Source organism: Mustela nigripes, chromosome 17 (assembly GCF_022355385.1).
Source record: "Mustela nigripes isolate SB6536 chromosome 17, MUSNIG.SB6536, whole genome shotgun sequence".
Classification (NCBI taxonomy): Eukaryota; Metazoa; Chordata; class Mammalia; order Carnivora; family Mustelidae; genus Mustela; species Mustela nigripes.
In genome coordinates this window covers 43,486,765-43,500,073 of record NC_081573.1, presented here as the reverse complement: position 1 = coordinate 43,500,073, position 13,309 = coordinate 43,486,765, and the positions used below count along the sequence as shown (strand labels likewise).

General features: G+C 37.2%; 1 protein-coding gene across 1 annotated transcript in view; it reads right to left on the bottom strand.

Annotated features, from left to right (window-relative positions):
• Positions 1-840: 840 nt before the first annotated feature.
• Positions 841-13,309, bottom strand: part of LOC132005033 (cytochrome b5 type B) — a 38,062-nt gene continuing 25,593 nt past the window's right edge. Inside the window, exons 4-5 of the mRNA XM_059381748.1 lie at positions 8,576-8,604; positions 841-4,530 (exon numbers count right to left, since the gene is read on the bottom strand). Coding sequence (XP_059237731.1) covers positions 4,440-4,530; positions 8,576-8,604 — 120 coding nt within the window. The 3' untranslated portion in view covers positions 841-4,439. The remainder of the gene's footprint in view (positions 4,531-8,575; positions 8,605-13,309) is intronic.

The window sequence follows — 13,309 nt, the reverse complement described above, 5'->3', positions numbered from 1 at the left end:
TACATACTACAGATATCTATTAAGCTCATCAATGTTAGGTTACCCAAAACACCTACAATTACCAACAGTTTCGTAGACCATGTGGGTATTTCTTACCTTAAATTTATATAAATGGAATCACAATCTTCTACCTCAGGCTTTCAAGAATAAATCAGCACTTGTCAAGCACCTGCCAAATACTCAGTATCATGAAGAGTCAGTCATAATAATTATCACGACTAGGGATTAAACATTAGATTCAAAAAGCAGTAAGAATGGGCCTACCCTTTCCTGTTGGTAATTCATGTGACAGTGAAATAACCAAACCCGAATGAACGATGTCTCATTAGTAATGTTAGAAGGCTATCAGTATGTTTTAAAGGTAATTATAAGAATTGTTTATTTCCCTTATTTAATTAACATGGCCGCTAGAACTTCAATCTGAATGTTTAATTTTCCCCAACAGTTTAGCTATTTCCAAGAAAAACAATCATTTGAAGACTGGCATCGCAGATAACAAAATATTATTGCCTTGTACTGGCTTCTCTTTACCAGATGGTTTCAATAAAAACAGAACTCCCAACTGGTCTACTTGGTTGCCACTTCACGTCCATTAACACAGTAAAAGTCTAAATTTTTGCCTTTTGTGATTATCAACCACGCAACTACTTCAAAGAGAGAACAGCAGAAATATTGAAGAACCACAGAACTCCCCATCAAGTTACACTGAACACCTTATTAGCACAGAGATAGGTGACTTTCATGCTTCTTAAATTCCTTTCTTCCAGAACACCTAAGGATTACAGAGCCAACACTTCTGCTTTAAAAAATAAATAAATAAATAAAAATTAATAACTGTAGTCAGGGCAAGAAAAGGAAAACAGTATCTTTATTGTGTGTAGTTCTAACAAACATTCACTGTGTGCACATTCCAGCAGAAAGAGACAAAGATCTTTGTTCAAAATATGCTGAAATAAAATAGGTAAACAAACTCCATTATTGAATACACAAAAGGAATGTTAATATTACTCATCCACAGTTGAGGGTGAAGTAAAAAGAAAGGAAGTTAAATAATCATAAACATTTTGCTGAACGAGCACATGTAGAATATAGGTACAGGAAAAGAGCAGCTCCTAAAACTTATGAGTAAGATGCTAGATATTGGTAGGTAACTTGACAAATACCTCTCACTGCTTTCTGGAACCTCCCTCTGCAATCACCCCCACAAATTCCAAACCAGGCCCTTTCAGAGAACAACAGCCAAATGTGAACTACACTCCCCATTACTTTTGTGATATTTGGCAACAGAATGAAATGGTTTAAAAAAAAAAAAAATCTCTTGTTGAGACAAGACATGTCTGATTCCATTTCTCCCAGGGAAGGAAGTAATGAACGTGAATGTTCTGCATTTCAATCTCCTAAAATGGAATTTAACCAGATAGGTATCACTTGAGATTTGAAGCACCAGATACCATAAGTAATGATATACTTGGCCTATAAATATAAAGCATTTCTCGTTGCTCCACGTCAGAATTCCATGAGTATCAACTCAACAATGCTCTTATCTCACAACATATGCACTTATGGCAACTGCTAAAGGAACTTGAAAGGCTCAAATTATAGGTTCCAATGAATTTTTGTTTCCGCTTAAGAGGTCGCAAAAGAACTAAATACCGTATCACCTTTGTCCCCACCGCTCCTCGTCTTTCCAGACGTGGAGTCGTTTAGACACCGAAACCAATTACTAAGGGACAGGGGCTAGCAAATTTTGGAGACTTGGCACTCCCATCCCCATGTGGGTGGCACACGTTTTGCCTCATCTCCTCCTTTGGTCACCTCCAGCCATCACGTGCACAGCATAGTATGAGGCGGCAGTTGGGTCCTCCTCGGGAACGAACAACCTACCACCCCAGAGACCAGCTCTCGGGTGCCCCGTCAGCCAACAGCGTCTGGCTCCATGTGCTCTCCAGAAGGGTTTTCGTGACCAGCCGATGTCCAGATTGTTTCGAGAATTTGAGCTTACCTCTTAAAACAGTCTTTTTTGATGGACTTGGCTAACATACTGTATTATTTTACTGTTTAGAAAAACCGCTGCAAATTCGCACACCAGCTCTACCTTTTGCCTAGCTGTTGATGCAGACAGTGAAAGGACCCAAACGGGTTTTTTCTAATACAAAGTAACATCAGGAGTAGATCAAAAGAAGCCCTGGGTGTTGGATGGATTTCATGGACGGTAGAGACAAAGTCTGAGAATCTTTTCTTCTGGCTCCAAGTAAAAACAAGTCCAGATATAAACAGGAAAAGACAACCAATATGACATAGAAAAACATACCTTTTGTGTTGGTGTTTGCCCTAAAAAACAAAAGCAAAAATAAAAACAAAAACACCCCACCAATTTTACTTAAGACTATCACTCTTTAACATTTCTTATAAGCCAGATGTTTTTCATTTCATTTTGGAGACTGCCAACATATTTTTAATTGATCCAAGTTATCTGCTGGCTTAGTTTCAGCCTGAACATTCCCTTTCCAGCTCCTCAATACTCCTTTGTTCTTTATTTCTACCCCAATGTGGCCCATGTAATCATGCAGCTTAATTATTATAGCAATTATATACCAATTTTTATTCAAGGCAGCCCTTCCTTATGCCTTCAAATGGGAGAACCATCAATAGTCACACCACTTTTGTTACATAATAATAAAGGTTTTTCTTAATAAAGTGTCTAAAAGTGGCATTTTATATAAAATATTTTCTAAAGATAAAAGTTTAACTATTCCCACATCCCTGATATATAAAAGTCTGCCAAAAATCCCTTAAAATTTCTTCAGAACATCATATCCAAGCGTGCAAATACAAGGTTAATATTATTTTGATGAATTCTGAATTCACTCAACTGCAGGACGTGGGCTGAACCTTCTCTTAAATAGTTTGCATGGGCAGACACTGCTTTGCAGGGACACATACTGAGTAGTGTCCATGGTCTTTCTGGAACCAAGCTGCTCCTTGCTGCATAGGACAACGGCTCAGAAGCAGGCTGGAAATCCTTAAAAGATGGGGAGAAAAATCACACAAACAGTTGTTGGCAGAAAACAGCCTGTACACTGTCTCCTCAGGTTCTTCCACAGAGGGGAAAAAAGTAAAGTCAAATAAGCCAGAGAAATTCCTGAACCAAGAAGAAACACTCACATAATTCTAAATAATGACCTGCTCTTCAATTAAACACTCATCTAAGGAATAGAACTATTCGTTGGTTTTTTTTTTTTTTCTTTTCCCCCTCAATGGAAAAACAACAAAACCACAAATAGGAGCCATGGAGGTAAAACCCGGATGAAATGGAAAACATTCTCTTGTCATGCACTCCCCCTTTCAAAGGCCACTTTACTGCTGAAGTTCATTTACTGGGGCTAACAGAAGATCTGATCCTGTATCTCTGATCAAGTTGGACTCTCTTGCTTTTGTAAAACAGAGAAAGAAAACATTTGCTAATCAATCAATAAAAAAATCCCTGGTAAAGTTCTACAGAGAGAATTATATAAATTTGTATCTCACCAATAAGACAGTTGTGGGGGAAGAAAGAAGACGGCTAGAAAGTGGTGCCACATGAAAGTAGGGCACAAAGTCTTTGGGGGTAAAAAGAGAAAAGAAAGGAAAGAAAAGAAGGAAATCTTTGGTGCTTTTCCTAAACTCCTGTCCTAAAGTAGTGTCTTCAATATTTTGTGAGAGAAAAAGGACTAGGAATTCATCCCATCACCCCAATTCACCTCTCCCCTTCCCTCTTTCTCTCCACTTTCAAGAAATACAATGGAAGCACAGTTCTGCCCAACACCACTTGGCGGACTTGGGGGGTAGCAAGAGCTACCTGCTGCACTAGTTCGGGGTGGGGGTGGGGGCATTTCATGGTCCTTCCTAGTTTGAACAAATAAAAAAAAGGAACGAGATCATTTGGCAGGTGTGTTTTAAGTCACAGGTGTGCAACTTTACTTCATTAATTAAACCCTTTATGATAAATAACAGAATTAAGTCAGAACTGAATATATACATACATATATATTTACTTCAAAGAAAAATGGAAGAAGGAAAATCTCAAAACCAGAGTGTGTTGCCCTGTTAAGAATATCTAATATACATCAAAGAACTGGAAAGCAGGCATTTTTACCAAAGTACAATGTCACTAGGACGTATGGATTGTAATTATAAAACCAAGTTTGGAAACACAAAGGGGCCGGTGAAGCCAGCGGAGAGGGGCCACTGGCAGGGACACAGAACAACGAGCAGGTGCTGTGGGAGTAAGGCTCTGGGAAATGGAGGACACTGGTCCCAGGTCTGGGGTGGATGTCTGGCCAACCATCTGGGCTCCAAGGGGGAAGCACACACCCGGCAGGATTCGAGAAGAGGGCCTCCAAACAAGTCTCTAGCGCGCACTCCCAATGGATATGCTTTCCAACTTCCACATGGTCTCCTCAGGAAGATTTGCTTTCCGCCATGTAGTAACGATACAGGAAACCTAAGGCAATAGCGCCTATGATAGGCAAAATCCAGTATGACCAGCAACTAGAAGTGGGGGAAAGCAATGAAGCCGTGAACACCTGATACCAAACATTTCCTATCTTTCAACAACCACATTTTAATATTTTTATGAGCAAAGAGTTTTGATTTACTTTGGGAAGTTTAACTGCTTTTATCAACCAAGTAACAGGAAAAAAATAAAAATCTAGACTGGTGGGGCGCCTGGGTGGCTCAGTGGGTTGGGCCTCTGCCTTCGGCTCAGGTCATGATCCCAGGGGCCTGGGATCGAGTCCCGCATGGGGCTCTCTGCTCAGCAGGGAGCGTGCTTCTCCTCATCTCTCTCTCTGTCTGTCTCTCTGCCTATTTGTGATCTCTCTCTCTGTCAAATAAATAAATAAAATCTTTAAAAAAAAAAAAAATCTAGACTGGCATGATAATATTAAACAATAATTTTAAAAGATTAAAAACAGAATGCACAGTAGAATACTAAAAAATACATACATACATACGCCTCTTTATATGTTTTTACAAAGACAAGTAGCGGTCGGCTTTGTTATTCACATAATCTACAATCAACATTTTTAAAGAGGAAAAAAGCCACCATTTTATAGATATGGTTACAAATTTAGAAACAATATCATCTAATACAACTACTGACAATGTTATATCTGTCTCACATATATTTCCTAAATTTAATCCTCACAACAACCCTATGAAATAGGTACTACTATTACTCTATATACACAGAGAACACACACCTTGCACCCAAAATCATGAAGCAAATTGAGCCAACCAGTCTGATTCCAGACCCATCCTCTTAATCTCTAGTTAAGTTTGGACACTAACAAGGATACACATCCACACAGAACATACTGAAAAGTTAAATAAATGGCAGTTGGCTTAAAAAAGTTTGGGGTGCCTGGATGGCTCAGTCAGTTAAGCAACCAACTCTTGGTGTTGGCTCAGATCATGATCTTGGGGTGATGGGGTCAAGCCCTGATCGAGCCTGCTTGAGATTCTCTATCGGCCTCTCCCTCCTGCTTTCGCTCTATTAATAAATAAATAAATAGATAGATAAATAAATAAATAAACCAACCAACCTACCTTTGAGGGGAGGGAACAAAGTCAAATAATGTCAAATGAATGGCAGTTAATATGAGAAGTCCTGTAAGAGACTCTCCTCAAGAATTCCACAACAGTCGTCACTCTTCTCTATTCAGCTCATTAGCACTGTTCGTTTCAAAGTGTAATTTTTCCTTGGTCCAAACATACACAGCCTTGGTATTAAAAGGTTTGAAGGCAATAAAACCAGCTGAGTTTCGGTAATAACAATGATTCTCCTTGCCTAAACATGCCTGGCATTTTGTACATTTTAAGTAAAGTCGAAAGCTGCCCCAGAGAAGTTGAGAATGTCAGCCAAGGAGCTTTGTGTAAAGCGAACTGGCAGGTCCGACAGCACTGTGGCACATGGGAACTTTGAAGTAATGTCCCCAGAAAGGTAATCAATTCAGGTATCTTGGAGAAACACAAGAGACAACAGTAGATTCCTTGGGAAAACACAGAAAGAGAAATTCTCCCGTACAAAAGACTGAGAATGGTTAACCACCAGTCCTCAAACAATTTGTAATACGTAACTGTCACTGGGGATAGAAACTGAGGAAATGGATTTAGGCTGCACCAAAAGAGTTTTAGGTGCAACAGTAACTTCCTAGCCTAGACAGAACTCTCTTTTGTAGATTTGCTCAGGTTACTGTTACATAGTTGTAACTCGTTTTATTCTTTGTAGTATATAGTACTGCACTTTAGGAATATATCAGAATTTTACTAATATGTCAGAATGGATTCAGTCATTTTATTCTATTATTTTTTGGATTCATTTTATTAAGGAATGGTTATTTGGGTTGTTTCCCCAGTATCTTGCTATCTTGAATAATGTTGTTATGAATATTCTAGTATGTGTTTCCTGGCATATTTGTGTACCCATTTCTCTTGAATAAATCCTGAGAAATGGAATTTCTAGGTCAAAAGTTATTAACATTGCCAAATTTACTAGATAATGCCGAACTCTTTTCCAAAGTGACTATACCCATTTATGCTTCCCTAAGAGGGGTTAAGAACCTTGGCAATCCACTTCCTTAACAACATTATCTTGTTTGTGGAATTTTCAATTTTTGCCAACCTGGTCATCGGGAAATATACCTTATGCTTTTATTATTTTTTGAAGATTTATTTGAGAGAGAGAAAATGTACATGTGCAAGCCATGGCGGACATGGGGAGAGGGAAAGAATCTCAAGCAGGCTCCCCACAGAGCAAGGAGCCAACTAGGGGCTAGTTCTCACGACCCTAAGATGGTGACTTGAGCAGAAACCAAGAGTTGGACAATTAACCAACTGAACCACCCAGGCGCCCCTCCCTTATGATTTTAATTTGCATTTCTCTGATAACAAATGAAATTAAACCTTTTTTTGTGTGTGCCTATATCTGGGTTTCTTCTTCTGTGAAGTGCTTGTTGGAGTCTTTTTCTCATATTCTACTAAATTTTTAAAATTGATTTGTAGGAATTCTTTATGTATTCTGTATAATAATTTTTTTTTTGAAGATGCATCTATTTGGGGCGCCTGGGTAGCTCAGTGCTTAAAGCCTCTGCCTTCATCTCAGGTCATGGTCTCAGGGTCCTGGGATCGAGCCCCACATCGGGCTCTCTGCTCAGAAGGGAACCTGCTTTCTCCTCTCTCTCTGCCTGCCTCTCTGCCTACTTGTAATCTTTGTCTATCAAATAAATAAATAAAAATCTTAAAAAAAAAAAAAAAGATGCATCTATTTATTTGAGAGAGAGAGAGAAAGCACATGAAAGGGGGCAGGGGCAGAGGGAAAGAATCTCAAGCAGACTTCCCATTGAGCATGGAGCCCGGCACTGGACTTGATCTCATGACACAATGACCTGAGCTGAAACCAAGCTGGACACTTTACTGTGTCCAACTTGGACACAGGTTGGACTGAGCCACCCAGGCATCCCTGCATGATAATTCTTAACGAGTGTTATGTGTAGCCTAAGAATACTGCAACTTTATGGCTTGTGTTTCCAAATTCTTTCCAGAGTCTTTGGCTGAGCCTTAGATCTTAATATTAAGGAAGGCAAATTTATTAATAGTCTCCTCGAAGTTTAAATTTTTTAAATTCTCTGTCCTCCACTACGAATTAAAAAAGAGGCTATACTTTTATGGGGGGAGGGAAGAACACAACATTTTCTCTCACTTTCTCTGAAACCCTCAGAAAGGTAAACAGTTTTATAAAATATAAAATATAAATATAAAATATCAAGATTTTTTACAAGCCAAGGATTCCAGAATCATCTCAAGAACATTTAAGGGATGGCAAATGTATACCTTTCAGAGCTCATACTATTGTATTCCTAAACCACAGCAAGGGATATTTGAAGTAACCACTGAAAAAATCCTGAATACACGTGCAACACACATTTTTTCCTTCTATAAAATGCACCCACCTTACAGAGTGGTTTTAAGGATTAAATGAGATTAAGTTTTAAGTGGAAGCTGCACAATGGGCCTCAGCTACAGAGACTGTTGGCTTGACTTAACAGCAGTTACTTGTCCCTGAACAGGCCTCTCACCAAATGGGATTCCAATTTATGTCAAAACGTGATTTAAAAATTACTCAAAGCATGAACTTTTGAGATTACTCAAAATGAAGTGTCAAAATTAGTTTTATAAATATAAGAAACTACTGAATCTGCAGTAATATTGGCCAAAAGAGAGTTAGCTGAACTGTACTTTTAAAAAATTGAAATATAGTTAACACATATCTGAAAATATAGTAACACCGTATTACATTAGTTTAAGGTGTATGACACAGTGTGATTCGACAAGTTTATGCCTATGACGCGCTCACCACAAGTGTAGCTAACCTCTGTCACCACACAACACTTTCACAATACCCTGGACTATATTCCCCACTTTTCTTCCCAAGTCAAACTGTGTTCTGAAGTTATGTTATATATGTATATTTACAGAAGAATCTCTGGCCAGACATTATGTTGAGCATAAGGAAGTCCACTAAGGATATACTAACCTTTTGCATGGGGCATCTTTCGAAGGATCCTGAAGAAGATTCACATTCAAAAGTAACCAAGAAAAACAAAGAAGATTAGTGAGTATGCAAATCTTCCTGAATATCTACATAAACTTGGCAGCTAAAACAGAACTTCATCTTTCATGCAATTTGAGGTTTATACACCTAATGTGCTGGGAGGACCAAGAATTCTATTTCTGGTAACATACTGGTACTTCCTAGTGAAGAACAAGTAAGGAGAGCACCGAAAAATGGCCTAATCTTTTTTAGATGTTAAAAAAGGGTGGTATTGATACAAACTATATTGAACTAACTACAGTCACAACAATATGCCCAGTTCAGCTGGGCTTGCCACTGGCAGTAGCCAAGACCACATTTTCTGAAAACACATTTTAAAAATCAAAACTTGGGTCAAAAAAAAAATCAACTGTGAAATGCTCTAGCGTGTGCAGATGGTTTCTTCGTGGCTTATAGAGATGAAATGGTTACTCTTGGAAACCATCATAATTAGGAGTAGAAACCCTACAGCTCGTGTAACAATGAAATGGGATGAACGGAATTAAGGGGGAAAATATCAAAATAACCTTAAAAGCAAAATTTGGGCAATAAAAAGCAATGAAGTACTGATCCATGCTTCAACATGGATGAACCACGAAGAAAACATGCTAAGTGAAATGAGGATACAGAACACGATTATACAAATATTACAGAAATCCATTTGTATGAAGGTTCGGCATAGGCAAATCTAGAGGCAGGAAGTAGATCTGTGGTTCCCTAGGGCTGAAAGGGTAGCAGGGGCAAAGGAGTTGGAAGGGAATGGGAATGACTGCTAATGCTATATGCTTTCTTTCTGGAGGGATGAAAATGTTCCAAAATTATTCTGATATTGTGATTATGGAGGCATAGCTCTATGGAAACACTAAACCCCCTGACAGGTAGATCTTAAAGAATTAATTGGATGGTATGTGAATTATATCTTAAAAAGCTGTTATCAAAATTTTTAAATCCAACTTAAGTAAATATCAAATGAAGTTCTGGAGTCCATTAATTAGCTATATATACAAAAGGCCTGCTAACTTATTACCAGAGGTTAGCAGGGTTTAGTATACAAACCCATTAACATAGGTTACTACTGCCCAAAATATCCTCTTTGCCAATATGCAGAAGTATGCTCCAGTGTGAACACAGAATATTAACTCTGTTTAACCACAATTTTCAGTAATCAAGAATTTCCAAAAACCCTACATCGTGGTGTAGATACTTTAGAGCAGATCATGAAATGAGTTTTAATCTCATATACCCAAAACACTGCCATGCAAATGAATACATGCCCCAAACCCAAAAGAAATAAGCAGCAAATAAACTACTGGCAAATGTAACCTTTCGTAAGAAGTTTCAGATAATCCACATTAATAAACTACTATACTTCTTTGAGACCTTGATGATTACTGCTATCTGGGACATTTCCAGTAGAGAACATCATGAGTCAGATTAATTAAAACATGTTACAAGTCATTCTTTGAGAAATAAAGCAAATGTTTTATAAATTTGGAAGGTGGTGCTTGTAGTAATTATGGTAGAGTGTATATCAGATTAATTTATAATGTTGCCTTTTAAAAGATTCCACTACAGTAGCCATGAAATAATTGAATTTCATTAAAAATAGGAAGTCTATGGTCTTTTATGCTTTATCCACGTATATACCGATGATTTTGGAACAAAAAATGTATAGTCAGTATTAAAAAATCTGGGATAATTTGAAAGGCTTACGTGAAAGCATTATAGAGTAATATATGTGTTATGTTTAATCTGTAGTCATAGTAAAAGCTGATATTCATAGTACTGGATTCTCTAGATTTCAAACCTTTAGCTTCTTTTACAACTAAAAGCCTGGCACATGTGCTAACTGGAATGAACCTCAGACAATGTGGAAAGCAACTGAGAAAAGGAAAAGACCTGAAAGAAGACCAGAATATGCTCTAACTCTAATAGTTTCTAATAAACACTAAAAAAATTTAAACATACTTAAAAAAAAAAAAAAAAACTAAGTACCTCAATTCCTGTTTTAAGATCATTCCATCCCTGGAGGCAAAAAGACCAACTTCCCTACCACTGGAGGAAAAAGAAGAGAAAGAAGTGGACCCTTTCTTTAGGACACAGACAGCCAAGTCAATCCCAAACTACAGTGACTCCACTTCTAATCAGCTATAACGAAAGAGTTGTTAAAGACACTGCTCTTAGAAGCCAAGTACCTCAGCCAAGTTTGGAAAGAAGCCAAGTAAGTTATTTTTAATTTAACAAAATGAAAAAGAACAGGCTTTGTTCACCCAAAACCTCCCACCCTGCCATTGTCTCTATGCACAGCTCCCCATTTCCACTCCAAAGCTCTGTGCTCAATCTAATGGATTTGTAAGTGAAATTCCTACAGTTTATGATTGACTTTAACTTACCCCTTTGTGTGTTCAGGCATATCTGGTTGGTAATGTTCTTGCCCACATCTTAATTTACATGCAAGATTTTTGGTCAGGAGAACAGTGACTGCTCAATCCTTGGCTTGGAAGGATAAAACTGCAATACTGTACGATTTTAGTTACAAGGGAGCAGATCAAATTCCAGAGTTCTACCAAAAGCCTTACCAAGTAATTAATATGCATGTTTCTACCAAACTACCAAACTGTTTTAAGTCTACTCTCATTTTAGTTCAAAATTAACAGAAATGAACTGTTTGAATAAACGGTTTCTTAAGTTCGAGGTTAATTACGGTGTTAATTCTCTCATTAAATAAACAAACATGGGCTCTGAGGGTGAAAGGAAATATTTCCTAATATCTGAGTACCCTTTTTATTACGCTGCTCATAAGTGAAACTGTCTACAGTCTTCAAGCACAATGCTAAATTGGTTTCCTCACTTATAAAATGAAAGGCTCAAACCAGATAAACTCTAATTCTAAAGCCATATTTAATTAACTCAACACAATTTTCTGACCCAAGGGCATTTTCATAAAATCTACAATAACAGCGTTCTAAAAGTTAGAGGGAAGGAAACACTAGTCTTCCATGTGTGGAAAAGATTGAAGAAGCACAACCCACATGCAGATTTTTCTATTTTACACCTGGTATGAGATACTCTTACAGAGTATCTATATTCTTCTAGATGCTATTCCAAGAGGCACTGTACTGAAAGTACAGACTCTCTGATATGGTTAAGAAAACGACAAAGAAATGTAGTAATTGGCAAACATACAGGAAAGGATTTGGGGGTCAGTGGGCATGGTTTCACTATGAAAGCTGTTTTTGAAAAAACATGGGAAAACACATGCCTAAGGAATAGTGTACTCTATCAAAAGAACATAAACATAGGAATCAATACACCAGAATTAGGATTATGATTCATCAAGATATATAGATAGGGCATTTATAAAGTAAACCTTTAGCCCCAGTAGTTTAGACTTTCAGACGTTTAAATAAAGGGGAAATCTATTGCAAGGTATATAAGAAGCTTTTTTTTTTTCTTTTTTCTTTTAGGAGCTTACATTTTAATTCCTAAACTAGATGCTTGCTATGCCAAGAGGATTCCAAGTATTTAAAACTGGAAAAAGTGGATTTTTAGCCACATACCACCTTCAGTGAACCTTGTGAATATCTGGGTGGTCCAACAGTTTTTGTAGCTTTTTATTTAGAACACTTTGGTTTCTATGTGGCCAGTAATTTATGAAAACAACTTTGGAACTTTCGGTTTCAAACATTATTGGAAAGGATTTTCCCCCCATGATACAATGGACTTTATAGCATTAACACAATATGAATTTCAGAATTAATTTCTTAAAGTCTAAAAAGTCTGACTATTTAAATACATGACTTCAACATATTATAGTCCCAACTAGGACATGGCCATGTGTGGATCTAGAGGATCTTCTCTTTCTAGAGAGGCTCTAATGTATTAATAATTAATAATTACTGTTTTATTAAAGGATGTATCATCCCTAGAGCCAGCCCAGTCAAGTAAAAAATATTTCCCTGCATATAAGAGCAAATTTCAAAGATGAAAAACACGCTCTAAGATAAATTTCTGTACGACTGTCTCAAGAACCCACTGTGATAACATATATAAGACATCACTGAAGAAAATAATTCAACATTCACAGAGTAATTTCTACTGGGACCAAAGAAGTGAAAAACGTATTCTAACACTGGAGGGCTGATTTGAAAAAGATGTTACCTTATCCTTCCAACACCTTCTTTCACAAAACTACACACTATTTCTAAGTAAAGCGTCATGAGAAGACATTAATCCTTGAGATGCCTCAGCAATGGGTATTTTGTTTTACAAGAGGCATTTTGCCATTACACTCTATGCTTTATTTCAAAATACTATGTTTCAAAAAAGAAATGTCAGGCGAAATCAGGAACAATGAATCAACCATGCAAAATTATCTGGTAAAGAGCAATCACTGCTTGTCTGAAGGGCATCTGCATAACCGTTCCAAACATTAATGAGCCAGCTTTTACGTATGACAGGAATATTCAACAATTTTTTGAAGGAAATTTTTGGTATGATGCAACCAAGTAACTGCATTACATAATTACAAACAATGTATTCTTTTTAGTTTCTCTCCTATAAAAGAGAAGGTAAACTGAGTATTATGTATGTATTCTAAAAAACTGTTGTATAACAGAAGTAAGTTGCATCAGGAAGAAAAAAAAACTGCTTTTATTTTTTTATTTTTTAAGATTT